The sequence below is a fragment of the Podarcis tiliguerta genome (genome assembly GCF_965153285.1).
Source record: "Podarcis tiliguerta genome assembly, chromosome: 3".
Taxonomy (NCBI): Eukaryota; Metazoa; Chordata; class Lepidosauria; order Squamata; family Lacertidae; genus Podarcis; species Podarcis tiliguerta.
Genome location: NC_139536.1, coordinates 79,311,904 through 79,326,130, shown reverse-complemented (window position 1 = coordinate 79,326,130; position 14,227 = coordinate 79,311,904). Strand labels below are relative to the sequence as shown.

Sequence of the window (14,227 nt, the reverse complement as noted above, 5' to 3'; positions counted from 1 at the left end):
CCAGATATTTTGCTACCTATTCTGAATTCTAATAAATTAAGAGACCTTGTCTCAAATTTTGAGATAGCCATGTGAGCTGATAATAATCACTTTCCCCTTAAGATGTCCCTTGGTTTTTCGAAGGAATAAAACTCAAGTTCCCATCATTTGCCCTCTAAAATGTTTAGCACCAAAGGAAACGAAAAAAGACTTAGCTGGTCCACTGTAACAGAGGATGCATTTGCTAAGTTCACTTATTCTTGTTGAAAAATGTAAATGTATTGACAAATAACAATGGGTTTTTCATATGAGTGCTGTATATTGAGGTCTGAATCCCTAGTACCCAAAATACATTTAACTTGACAGTCAATATATGAACTCCTAAATAGTCACTGGTGCAAAATACAGGTGTTTGACAGAGGGAGCTAATCTTAGTAAAGCAACAAGGAGATTTTAAGCTGCTTCTTAAACGAATGGCAATGTTTTGTTTAAAATAATCTTCTTCCCCCAGCCATCACCTTAGATGTAAAACTCCCTCTCTCACCTAGCTGTCCACCATTCAGTCCTATTGTGTATACCGCTTCTTTGGTCCATAGAACAGTATGGAACCTGCCTGCAGCCACACCAATCACTGTTCTGCCTTTAAGATTTTTTGCTTGAACCTATATGAAAAATCCAAACATACACAGGTGTTAGTTTTTATTATCAAGTATTTACTACTGTGCTCTAGCTATTGACAGAAGAGACAGCAATGTTTTTATTTAAAATAAAGAAATAAAAGCAATGTAACAATACAGACTACAGTTAAAAACACGACAACATAATCAGTGCCAAAATACTTAAAACCACAATGGCCGGCATCATAAGCCATTCAACACCAAGAGGAACAAAATGCTTTTCAGCGTGTGCCAAAACTGTAACAGAGTCAGCACATGTTTTATTTCTAGAGGAAAGGTATTCCAGAGGATGGCATCAACACGGAAAAAGCCATGACAACCAGGAGGGCTTCCACTGATGATGATCTCAGTGGCAGAGCAGGTCCTGAGTTGTTCAGAGCCCTGAATATTAATACCCAAACTTTAAACCTGGTCCAGTAGCAAACTGACAAGTAGTGGAGACTCCCCACCATCTTCTCAGTAAAAGTCACTCGGCAATGTCTCTTGAGTTTCAGGTGTGACATAAAAATGGTTCTCTTCTACCTGGCTTTCAACAGTTTCCAATGGCCTTCAGGTTGCTTAAGTTGTTACAGGCAGTTTTCATAGGTGCTTTGCCACAGTGTTGCAAGCACCAATTGTTTTGTAGTTTAATGTTTTGTTTTAGCCGCCTGATCTGCTCACTTTTAACAATGAAATCAAAAGCACACAGAGGTTTGTTTGGCAACTAGAATAGGACAGTGCAGTAAAAATACTAAGTGTGTATCCTATAGCCTTGAAGACACTTTGAAACTGCGTTAGTTTGAACTGTTGCCCCCCCCCCCCAATCCTAAGATCTTGAGATTGATAATACAATTATTAGTTAGGTAACTTTTCCATGATACAGTAAATTTTTATTCTCACTCTCTTTGGAAATTCCACCTGCAGTTTCAGTTAAGCTTAGGAATAGGTCCACTGCTCACTTTCATTGATGCAGTCCCACAGAAAAAGGTAGAAATAAACCACAGCAAGGGATCAGCTAGTTGGCCACTTCTTGGCTGAGACCAGCTTGGTGTGCTCCAAGTGTTGTTGAACTACTACTTCCATCATCCCCAGCCAGCATGGGTGGTGGTGAAGGATGATAGGAATTGTAATCCAGAAACATTCAGGCTGCTCCTAGTTTAGACCGCCATGCGATGCTGCCAAGTACTGTTGAAAAATGCACATTCCTCATTTAAAGGATTGTGTAGGCTACGAATAAGTCACTGCCATGGAGTCGTCCAGGTGATTAATCATCTGATGTTTCTCTTAAGCAATCTGAAATATTTTTTTTCCAGCAACAGCAATAGATATCATCTATCAAGCAGCAGCAGTATATCTAGCACTGACCAGCATGTACACATGGGAACATGTGCACACATCCATCCCTAATTTACAGGCATGCCAAAACTATCCAATTATTAAAAAGACCATTTTACCTGTCTGGGAACATTACAATTAGGGGGAGGAGGAAGAACACCCAGCTGATGAAAAGTATTCAGGCCAAATGTATACACACATCCATCTTCTGTTAAAACAAGCGTATGATCTTTCGCTGCTGCCACCTGAGAACACTGGTGACCCATCAAGCTTTCCACAAGTCTGGGAATCTAAGAGAGATTAAGAAAATATTGCACCTGTGTTTCAGACATGCCTCCCTCAGTCAAGACGTACATCAACTTTGTCAGGAACAAAGCAAAACCATTTCGTAAAATATATTAGGTGACACACACAAACGTCTCTAATAAAAAGATCGAGAAGCTTTACTATTTATATGCACTAGAATCCTCCAGGCTTAAAAAACTATTTCCATTTTGAAATATTTATACACTTCAGCTGACCATTATAGCTGTTCAAAATTTGTGGTCTCCACTAATCATGCTTCAACTGATGGCAAAAGTTTGAATCCATTTAAAATCAAAGCCACTTAGGCTGGATCTAGACACATCAAAGAAGTGTTCAGTTAAACACGTTGTAAACTGAAACAGGGAAAACAGGAAGAGAAAAATGGCACTCCACAGTGCCATCTGGTGACAAAATGTTATATCACATATACAACACATATAAACCGCTTTTTCTTTACCAATCTACACATATAAATCACTTTTTCTTTACCAATCTAGCTGAGTCCTCAGTCACTCATGGTTAAACTCAAAACCAACACAACCCCCTTAACCAAGGGATCAGGAGAATTTAGTTTATTTCTTGTGAAATTAAAACAATATGTTATCCTCGAGCATTGTTCCAATTTGGTTTAAATATGGCATAATTTAGAGGGTACTCAGTTGAAAATCATAAGCAATATGATTTTCAGCAACACAGAACTCTGCAGAAGATCTGAACATGAAACAATTTGCATAGACAATGATGCTTTTAGCTCTCTTGTTAAAACAGCAGCTGCATACTGCACTAAAGTAGCAGCTACTTCTGACAGTGTGTCAAAAGCAATTTTTGAAGCACTGCAGGGGAATTACTTAAAATTTTAAAAACCCTGTGTATGTACAAAAGATGGCTCAGTGGGCCAAATACAATATTTGAAACCAGTTTCCTTTTTCATAACCTAATAATTTGTTTTAAAATACCAAGCAAGTCTGTTCATCACCGTGACCCAAGCGTCCTCCTTGACCATGTCCACATGTGTATACTTGTCCTTTTTGGGAAAGAAACACGGAGTGAAATTTACAGAGCACCACCTAAAGGAGAGAGAGGAAAAGGTCCTTAACAATGTTACTTGAGCTGCATCATGAATTAACATTACTTATTATCATCGCCATGAAGTAATATATAACGAACTAACAAAAGGAGCAGAGAAAATTCCAGTAATTAAACCAGATTTTCTTTGGAAAAGGAAATGCTGAAAGGCGTGTACTTACGCTAACAAACCAACTGATGAGACTAGAGAAGATGCTGAGGCTGCTTGCTTTCCCACCCACACCAGCTATTGAGATTTAATGGCAGGTGTATTGAGAGAGGGTGGAAGAACAGAAGCAGGGAATGGGCTGTTTCTGCTTTGTAAGTCACAGGAAAAAAAGGGGAAGAGGATGGAGGACAGAAGCAAAGACACATGATCAACTGGGATTCTAAGGTCTAAGACCTGGGACTAAGCCCTATATTTGCTTTGAAATAAATGCTTTGAAAGGGGGGGGGGGGCTTGAGGGAGTTTACCATGCTAATCCAGCATGTTTTGATGTGTATATATATTAATTACCTGTTTAATATAAACGCCATTCCTAGGAAAGAGATCCACCAGCTCAGGATGATGTTTACTCTGTTGACCACCATGTCCCAAAGTAAAATTTATATTGTTTCCCCAGGTGTAGACATCTGTGGGATCTAACACAAAATCATGACTTCCATTTGAATCCTCAATCACATATGCACACGATGCATTATTTTAAATGTACTTCTACTTTCTGTTGAATGGATTCTTTCCAGATAGCCTGCAAAACTAGGCAAAAGGCCTAGAAAACTCAAGACTATCAGTTTTTTTATTACAACAAAATTACATACCTGAGCATTTACATAGTTTAACATAATCCCAACATTCTCAAGATATATATGGAAGAGAACTAAGTCAATGAACATAGCTTAAGTACCAACAGGCATGCATGTACACACACAATTTAAATAAATGTAGGTTCAACCTGGTGTTTTAAGGTACGATTTAGGCCCCTATGGATTCAGAGGAGAGGCAAACCCAGCATCCAACACCTAACATTGCACTGCACTTCATAAAACATACATTTTCTAAAATATACCTTTTTTCTGCATGTTCAAAATATATTTATTTCTTCATGTTCAAATCTGTGCAGTAAGTATCAGTAAGCATAATGATCCTCTTATGGTGACATACCTGTATTCTTAAAAATGACATGGGCTGGTCTGTCCTTCATTACAAGATCCAAAGCAGACAAGCCTTCTTTATCCTGCATATACAAGTTGACACCATGCTGAGAGCAAAGGGAGGAGAGAAAGAGGAGAGGAAGTGAAAACTGATAATCTGGTTTCTTTTCTTATTTCATCCATCTTCTAATCTAAATTAGCTCATTCATATTTTTATAGGTGTCTGAAACCTCCAATAGACTCATAAACTGAAGCAGCATCCTGCCAAGACACAGGTATTATTGGTGAACAGTTTTATGTTTTGGTTGGGGGATGAGGGACTCCCTCCAAAGATCAGATTCATAGTCTGACGATGGAAGGGCACTCCTTCTACCAGCTGTGGCACCTCTAGATATACCACCCAGTTCTCCTCAGACGGGTCTAATGTGTTATATGCTGTGAGCTGCCTTTGAAGACAGCTGATAGGCTAACTTTATGTAGGCACTGGGCACATATCTTGTTGAGCTTAAAGGGGTCCACTGACACATGATCTGTGTAATTTTTTCTCAAACTTGGGTCCCCAGATGTGGTTGGACTACAACATCCATCATCCCTAGCTAGCAGGACTAGTAGAAAGGGACGATGGGAGTTGTAGTCCAACAACAGCTGAGGAGGCAACTGATCTATGAGAAAGATCCTGAGAGAGGCAAGCAAAGGCCACCTCTGCGCATGGCTCAGCTGAATGATCTGCTTCTCTCACAGGGCCTTCTGCCATCGAGTGCTCTATGGGAAGGAGCGTGATAATTACGTGTTTATATGTATATATTTTTATTGCATTGCATTAATGTATTTCCTTATTTGTAAGCTGCCTTGGAATTATTTGGATAGCTAGGTAGCTCAGTTGGTTAGAGCATGTATCGTGAAAAGAGGGATATAAATAATTCTAACAAAAAAAGGAAGCAAGAACAATTCAAATTGTGGCTAGTTACATTTAAAGCCCCACACCAGCCTTGCTCAACCTGGTGCTCTTCAGATACATTGTACTACAATTCCCATCTGTCTCAGGAGGCACAACTGTGTTGTGAAATGCAGTCCAAAACATTTGGAGACCAGTTTAGAGAAGACTAACAAGGAGAACCTAGAACTGTTCTTCAGCTGAAAACAACTTCAAATGGATCAAAAAGAAAACAATGAGACAAACAGACAAAAACCTAGAGCAAACCTGAAGCCATCTGTAGTTCACCTTGCCTCCACCTTGCCTGCAATGGCAGGGAATGATTTGTTTTGACATCAGACTCAAACATTACACAAAAGGCTTCCTGTTAAGATTTTCCCCCTACATATTATTCAACAGAACAATCTGGTTTGATTTTATTTGAACAAACCATGACAACCTGACAAAAAGATATGTGCAACTGAAAGAATGACCACATGGGATTTGGCAGAAGTGGGCGGTATTCTATCACCTGAGCACTACACTGGGGTCCAACCAACTGCTTATATACAGTACAGTCTGATTTTGCTCAGCGCTTGGTTCCTAAAGTCATGAGGCCAAATGCATATTCATAACGGAACTATGAATTGCAAAATACCAACCTTCAGTAGCGACCACGCACAGTCTATATGACCATAGAAAATGCCACGGTGCAAAGCTGTCCATCCCGACTCCTTGTCTTTTGCCAACAAATCCACTCCATTTGTTTCTATCAGCCAGTCTAGCACCCCTTTCTTACCACAGGAAGAGGCAAGATGAAGGGCGTTCCTGCCAAAAATATCCCTGCTTGTTGCAGCATTGTAGCAGTGAGAAGTGAGGAAGGCCTTGATTTGGCCTTCACTCCCTTGAGTTATGACAGAAACGATATCCAAAGCATGCTGCAGTGATCGACACTTCAACGTACAGTCAGGCATCAAAGAACTCATCTTACGCTTTACTGCACTACTCCACTGTACAAGAGAAACCCCTGTAAAACACACACAAGGGAACTCTGCTTTGTGCCCCTTCTTCACAAGAAAATCATGATTTAGGTACAGTCTTTATTCAGTTGCAGAAAGCTGCCATGGGAATTATTGTGCTGTTAAGGCTTGGCACTTAAAAAAATAAATATTTTCATCGATATAAATTCAAGAGTTCATTTCTTTATCTACAAAATACCGTATTATAGTCAAGGAAGAAAAATTTCCAAAAGGCAATAAAGGTGTGAGGAGGGGGATTCCCCCTCCACACTGGCTAGTTCTTTCAGATATCCATAATTGCAAGGGAAATCTGCAAGAAGAGAAATGGGAGAAAAATGAGATTAGGAAACGTTCTGAATATCAGCAACTGTGTTTCAAGGATTTATTAATTGATTGATTGATTATTTTTTCCTGGCCTCCCTCTTAAAGGAGATGAGGGCAGCAAAGAATGGATAAAACAAAAACAAAACAACATCTTAAACAATTCCAATACAGATGCAAATTGGGAATTTATGTGAAACTCCACTCCGCCCCCATCTGGCAAAGAGATACCGGTACTATGTTAATTGTGCTAGAGCAAACAGACATCACATTGACATTTTATTTTCAACAATGCCAGATACAGGAGGAAGCACAAAACATTTCGATAGAAAATTGAAACTCTGAACTGGATTTCTAAGACCAGAAAGATGTTCTGTGTTCTGCAGACACTTCATTTTTTACCATTACACCTACCCCTCTCCCCCATCTCTTTGGAAACCCTCACCCTTCAAGCATTTTCTTGCACCACCCTAGCAATAACTAAATCATACAGACACACAAGCTATGCCTGCTTCTTCTTCGTGAGCCCTCTCCATGGGAGGTCTGGAGGGGGGCAACACAAGAACAGGACTTTTCTGTAGTGGCTTGCCGTTTGTGGAATGCTCTCCCCAGAGAGGCTCACGTGGCTCCATCTTTATATACCTTTAGGCGCCAGACAAAAACTATTCTTTATAACCAGGCCTTTGGCCTTTAATTATCTGTGACAGCGACCTTTCAGAAGTGGGATGTTTTTAATGTATTTCTCTTTCCTCTTGGTTTGAAAGCACAGTATCAATGTGGGGCTCATTGTCTGTGTTTGACTGTAAGTCGCTTTGGGTTGCCCTGAGCAAGAATAAGGTGACTGACAAATTTAATAAATAATAACATAATAAGTACCAACACATTTTTTTTCTTAAAAAAAGATATGGAAATAAACAAGATTTAAACTACATGCTTCTATTCTATTTATACATACATTTAAGTATATTTAATATTTGTCCCAGGTACTACATATTCACTAACTAATTTACTGACATATTATATGAACTTGCTTTTGGAGATATACTACATCCATACCTTGTTTGCATTTTTATGTTCTCAAGTTAACTTTGTTCGTCACTGCACTGTTCAAAATTTTCATAAATCACATGATGCTCAGGCAATATTAACTCTATCTCCCCCTTCCAACTTTGGCTTTCAGACTTGAGCAACAAGTGACATACATATAACTGAACATACAACTGAACTTATAGAAAACAGAAAGTAAATCCACCTCAGTATCTTATGCTTTCATTGCTTTAATAAAGTATCTCACTCTATGACTCCTAAGTCTCGATAATGTTTAATTTGTTTCAAAAAAGATACTGTAGAGCTGGAGCAAGTTCATAAATGGATAACTAAAATGATCAAGGGGTGAAACAAGTTCCCTATGATGCAAAGTTACAACATTTGGGGATTCTTAATTGAAAAAAGAAGCAAATAAGGAGGGGCATGATAGAAAGGCAAAGATGATGCACAGTATGGAGAAAACAGATAGGGAGTTTTTTCTTCCTCTCTCACTATTCGAATTCAAGGATATCCAATGAAGCTGAATGTTGAGTGATTTAGGGCATACAAAACAAAGTACCAAGGAAGCTGCCTTATATCTAGTCAGACCACTGGTCCATCAGTGGCTCTCCTGCGTTTCTAACAGAGGTCTCTCTCAGCCCTACCTAGGGATGCTGAGGACTGAACCTGGGACCTTCTGTATGCAAAGCAGATGCTCTAATACTAAGAGCTATGGCTCTTCCTTCAAGTACTTCTTCACACAGTGCTTAGCTAAACACCCACAAGATATAGTCATGGACACCAAAGTAGATGGATTTAGAACAGACAAATTCAGAATGGCTACTAGCCATGATGGCTATGTTCTGCCCCCACTGTTGGAGGCAGTATCCCTCTGAATACAAGTTTTCATGTAGAAGAAACAAAATTTCAAATGCTGACTTAAAACTGAGTGACCAAAACTGCAAAGCAATCAAGAGGCTATTGCCAGACATGTAAGAGAAATAGACTCTAACTAGGGACTTTTCTTACTTGCTCATTACCAGCAGTTGTGGCTTGGTGCCTGATGCAACTCATCATCATATTTGTTTCAAGTTTTATATGGTCTCTGACTTGCCCTGCCTCATATTTCACACACTCGTGTCCATTTTTAAATATGACACCAGCATGTAAACACACACACACATACACACACACACAGAGTACCCATATGGGATTTCATGCAATTGGTGTTCTATTTAAACTAAGTAGACACCTACAAACAGGTTTAAATGTGACACTAAGTACATAAACCTCACACAGGTAATGTTTTCTTTATGCTTCTTTATATGCCTGGCCTCATGTTTAATCAGGCAAAAAGAACTTGGGCTAAAACCTGTTCTTTTTAATTTTTGAAGTGATATGTGTGCTTACTGATTGCATTTCACAAGAACCTGCCTTCACTACTTTTTAATGTTAAAGTGTACTTGCAAATGAAGTTGCTCTGTGCATCTGTCTGTGAGAAACCTGTCCCCCCACACCCTGTCGGCCACTACACTAGCCAGCTCTCAAATTATGTAGGCATGTTGTTGGCATCCATCTGTCTTGAGAGACAATGGAAGAGCACACCAACGGGGGTAAATTCAAACTGCTGGAGAGTTACAGTGCCTACTGTTGCTGTAGAGACCAATATAGGAGAGAGATGTTTTATTGCAGCTGGAGCAGATGAAGGTGTCCAGTTTCACTGTTACAGATGCACCATGGCATTTTTTTTCTCTGCTCTTCTCCCTGTGGTCATGTGGGCTTATATGTATTTATTTATAAAATTATAAACCACTTGATTAAAAAAATCCATGGGCAATGTAGAAATAACATTATATATATATATATGCATGGCTAACATAAATTTTGGTAATTTTCACTACAAACTCTCAAACTTCATAGTTAGTATTGATCTAGAAATATTTCACCCCATCAACTATGATATTTTCAAAGAACCACTGAGTGTTATCATTCTATTAGAGGAAAAGGGCAGAATATCAAATATTGGTTATATAACCATCAAATACTTGAAGTGGAACCAAACTATCAAATGCCAAAGACAGCCTGTCAATTTGCAATGAATTATATTGTATATTAATAATTCACACACACTCTGTAACATCTGCAGCACTAAGATTTATAATGGCAAGCATATTTTATCACTTATTTCAATGGCTGTCAAGTTAAAACTTAAATGCCTCCCTTTCAAAACTATACTTCTCAATTGGGGAGGGCAGTTTGAAGGGACAAAGCATACAGCTAATGTATTGTAACTGCCAAACTCCACAATCCAAAAGTGGGTTAGCAGCACTTACTTAACTTGTTGAGTTGACAGTAAAGGGCACAGAGGGAACAAACTGGAAGGCAGGACAACATTAGTCAGAGTACTATTTAGGAGCTTGCTATAAAAAAGTAAACTGCTGACATCATGAAGCATTTTTGACTCAGCAGTTCTCTCTTATCTGTTGCTTCACAGGTGGTGTAATAGTGATAGACAAATTCAACATGTAAATGTTGGCTCACATATCTGTTTCACTGTAAGCCAGCCTGCATTCCTTGCCAATGAAGTGGGCAATAGGTTATTATTTAACAGTAATATATTCACATGTCATGGAAATGAGCACAAAACTAAAAATCTCTAGGTAAGACACATCAAAAAGAAATCTTAATACAAAGCAGAATTCAAGGGATCATGAACATTAAAACGAAAATGACTATCCAAGCAGATCAGCTCATGGGGGGGAAATGCAAGAAAGCTGAATTCTAGCATTTACTGGAAAGTTACGATTCATCTCAAATATGATCAACACCAGATGCTTCAAAAGGTAGGAAAGTGTGCATCTAATAATTTAACAAAATACAGGTAATCTCCTACATTGACAGAAGATGTATAACTGAAGCCATACTATCCATGTTCAGAAAAGCCTGTTGTAATTGGTGCACCAACTGAAGCTGGACATAGGCACTCTTAGCCATTAAAGTCACTTGGGACACAAATGTCAATAATGTTCTAGATACAACCTGCAAACTACAAACCTGCTCCTCCAAGGGGAGGTAATATGGTAATAGGAAAAAAACAGGAGTGGCCAGTCATGCAAGAAAGACTAGAATCATTTATTTGTTCTAATGTCAAACAACAGTATGCTATGTACCAGCCCCACAGTCCTTTCCATCCATTAAAGGAGAGAACCCAATTTAAAGTGCCAACAACCATGCAAACACAACAATATAAGCAGGCATTGGCACAGCCTCTACCCTACCCCCCTGCCCCCACAACACCCAGATGTCCACAAACAACAGTAAGGGTACAGTGAGGAGACTGTGAACAAAGAAGTCTCTGATCAAGCCCCAGGCCACTGTGAATCCCAGGAAGTCAAAAAGCAATACCAAATAGCTTCTATCAATGCAAGCTCTTGTCCTATAGAAGAAGCACTCTGGAGGAAGAGGTATGGTTCAGTAGTAAAACACATGTTTGCATACAAAAGGTACCAGGTTCAATCCCTGGCATCTCCAGGTAGGACAGAGAGAGGCTGCCATTTGAAAACCTGTAAAGTTGCTGCCAGTCAGTGTAGGCAATTCTGAGCTAGAAAGACCTACGGTTTCACTCAGTATAGGGCAGCATCCTGTTTCCTTAAGGTTGAACTCTCAGTAGTTATTAGTGCACTAGCTTATATGGTTTATGCTATGCTTCCTTCAGATTGCTTGCTCAGTTGAGTTGCCAACTTGGAAGAAGTAGAATCTTGGATTGGACATGCTTACAATATTAAATTCTCTACTCCTTTCTTCTCATGCTTTTAGGCTTTTGACTAGGGAATAAATCAAGTAGCTAAGGTTTTGCCTTTAGTCCTTTGAATATTCAAGTTCAATAAAAAGGAGACTTCCAAAAATCAGCACAATGTCTTCATTCCCAAGGAGTTATTTTTAAATCACTGCTCTGAAACCACCACTACAGCTGAGCTGCTGCTCTCAAGACATTCTGAATTACAATTCTCATCATTTTTACTGGCTAAACTGGCAGGAACTGAGAGACGGAGTCCACCATGCATGGAGTGCACAAGGTTTGGGGGAAGGCCATTGTAAGGAGCAGTTGAAAATAGCTCAAGAGGAAATAGACAAGGTGTGAAGGGGGATACAGAAAAACGCTGGTTTGGTGTCATTGTCTCCAAATTTGCATTTAATCACTACCACCCCCATCACTACTTGGGCAAGGTGATAGATAAGGTTTTAGTGGGATAGCTTCATGCATGCTTAATGAAACAGTGTATCTAGACCTGTGGTTCCTAACGTGGGGCACACACTCCACAGGGGGGCAATTTGATTTTTAAGGGGGACAATTTGAGAATGAGTTATTAACAGTTAATGGCCTTTTAGGCTTCCTCCACTGAATAGGAGTTCACTTTTTGAATAATAAGAATTATATGTCATGGGGTGGGGGGTGGGATCAGGATTTTAGAGATGCTTAGGTGAGGCATGGCCAAAAAAAGGTTGGGAACCACTGAACTAGACCCATTTAAATCTGCATTTAGTCCTGGTTTTGCAATCAAAACTGCCTTGGTCACCTGGTTAATGGCATTTGTTAGGGAAGAGGACAACCCTATTGATATCAATAACCTGCTCTAGATGCAGTTGCACTCCCCCTGGAAGAGCAAGTTTGTAGTTTGCAGGTCGCTTCTAGAACCATTATGGACATTATTATTATGAACATTTGTGTCCCAAGTGACTTTAATGGCTAAGAGTGCTTATGTCCAGCTTCAGTTGGTGCACCAATTACAACAGGCTTTTCTGAACAGGGATAGTATGGCTTCAGGTATCCATTCTCTGTCAACTTCTAGAATAGACCATTGTAATGTACTTGATGTGGACCTGATGCAGGATGCTGCAGTCAATGTATTGATGTGAGCAGCAAGTTGGACATGTATAGCTTTTATTCTTCAACTGATTGCAGGTCTAATTCAAGGTCCAATTCCATAAAAATCAATTATCAATGCAATATTGAAACAACAAAAAATAAAACAAAACAATGAGATGTCATAATTCATGAAGAGACTTGGGGCATCTTGTGAACATTTCAGAGCTGACATATACAATCAAGATTTAGAGGTCTGAACTCCGCCTATACACCCAAGAACATTAGATTCCTTTTGCTCACTGTATTGTCAGTACTTTTCTTTCTAAGCTGTACATTCCATTAAACAGAGATGACCTGCTCTGCTAGTGTGTGTGCAATAAATTATCTCACAATCAAAGTAAGGAGAGCAAGGCGTTCCTGACCTAGACAGTGTAAACATTCAAGGGGAAGGTGTCCTCAGCATTATCTGTCAGAAATAAACTGTCATGCAAAACAGCCCTCAGCATGTTGCCCTTGGAACCAATGAAAGCAACACTACCCAAAAGAGTTTTGCAGCGGAGTTCAAATTACAAGTCCTATTAGCAAAATGTTAAGGAACCAGAGGGTACAGTAGTGGCCCTGAAAGTCAATCCTGCAAACTAGGTGTAAAAGCATCCAGAAAATATATTTCCATATACAATTTCTTCTGGGGGGGAGGTGGAGAGAGAGAGGGAGAGAGAGAGAGACGAGGGACTCTTCTTCCCTATATAAAAATACAGGTGTCCAGCTTCAGTTTTCCTGAAGTGTGTGTGTGTGTGTCCCACCCCACAGATTGCCATCTTTTATTTTTCTGGCAGAGCTTCTGCAGTCTGGGAAGAAAACCAACTGCATGGCGAAGAGAAATGCAATCGGTGCAGCTCTTCCGTTCAACGCCTGCCCATACTGGGACCGTCTGCACCTGTTGAATTCCTACCTGCCATGCAGCTGCCAGAAGCCCCCAGGCCACTGCCTGGGCGAGGGTCGGAGGTGGGGGGGGTGGGAGGCTGGGGGACGAGGTCGGGACGTTATTTCATGCCTGCCTTCCCTCCCGCCGCCGCCCTCTCCTCCCCCCATTTCCCCCAGCAGAGTCTCCCCCCCCCCACGCGAGCGCAGCACCTCCCCCCTCACCAGTCGCTAGATGAATGGGCTGGGACGGTCGCAAGAGGACACGCGCTGGGAGCCGCGCAAGCTCATCCTCAGTGTCTCCGAAGGGCTCCGGGCCGAGCCAGGGCGACTGACGGCGGAGGGGAGAGAGCGGAGCCCAAGGCAGCCAGGGAAGGAATCGGCCACGGCTGCAAAACCCTCACAGGAGGAGACGGAACAGGGCAGGTTGAGGACAGCGGAGCAAAGGAGCGCGCGATTGGGCGAAGCGCTGAGTATCGAGAGCGCCTATTGGCCGGCGGGAGCCAACGCTCCGGCTTCTGCCTCGGGAGCCAGAAGCTGTAAGGGGCTGACGCGCAATAGGCCCTCTCCGGGCAGGAGGGAGGGCGAAGAGTCCCCCAGGAGGGGAAGGGCTAAGGGACGGCTTCCCTCGCCGAGTCGCCGCCGGCGGTTGTTTCCCCCGAAGCCA

The 14,227-nt window shown here is 40.9% G+C and overlaps 1 protein-coding gene across 1 annotated transcript in view; it reads right to left on the bottom strand.

Annotated features, from left to right (window-relative positions):
* IBTK (inhibitor of Bruton tyrosine kinase) overlaps nt 1-14,018 on the bottom strand; it is a 44,033-nt gene extending 30,015 nt beyond the window's left edge. Inside the window, exons 1-7 of the mRNA XM_083431141.1 lie at nt 13,786-14,018; nt 6,069-6,735; nt 4,504-4,600; nt 3,859-3,983; nt 3,233-3,343; nt 2,090-2,260; nt 524-641 (exon numbers count right to left, since the gene is read on the bottom strand). Of these exons, the coding sequence (XP_083287267.1) occupies nt 524-641; nt 2,090-2,260; nt 3,233-3,343; nt 3,859-3,983; nt 4,504-4,600; nt 6,069-6,392 (946 nt within the window). The 5' untranslated portion in view covers nt 6,393-6,735; nt 13,786-14,018. The remainder of the gene's footprint in view (nt 1-523; nt 642-2,089; nt 2,261-3,232; nt 3,344-3,858; nt 3,984-4,503; nt 4,601-6,068; nt 6,736-13,785) is intronic.
* Nucleotides 14,019-14,227: the final 209 nt, after the last annotated feature.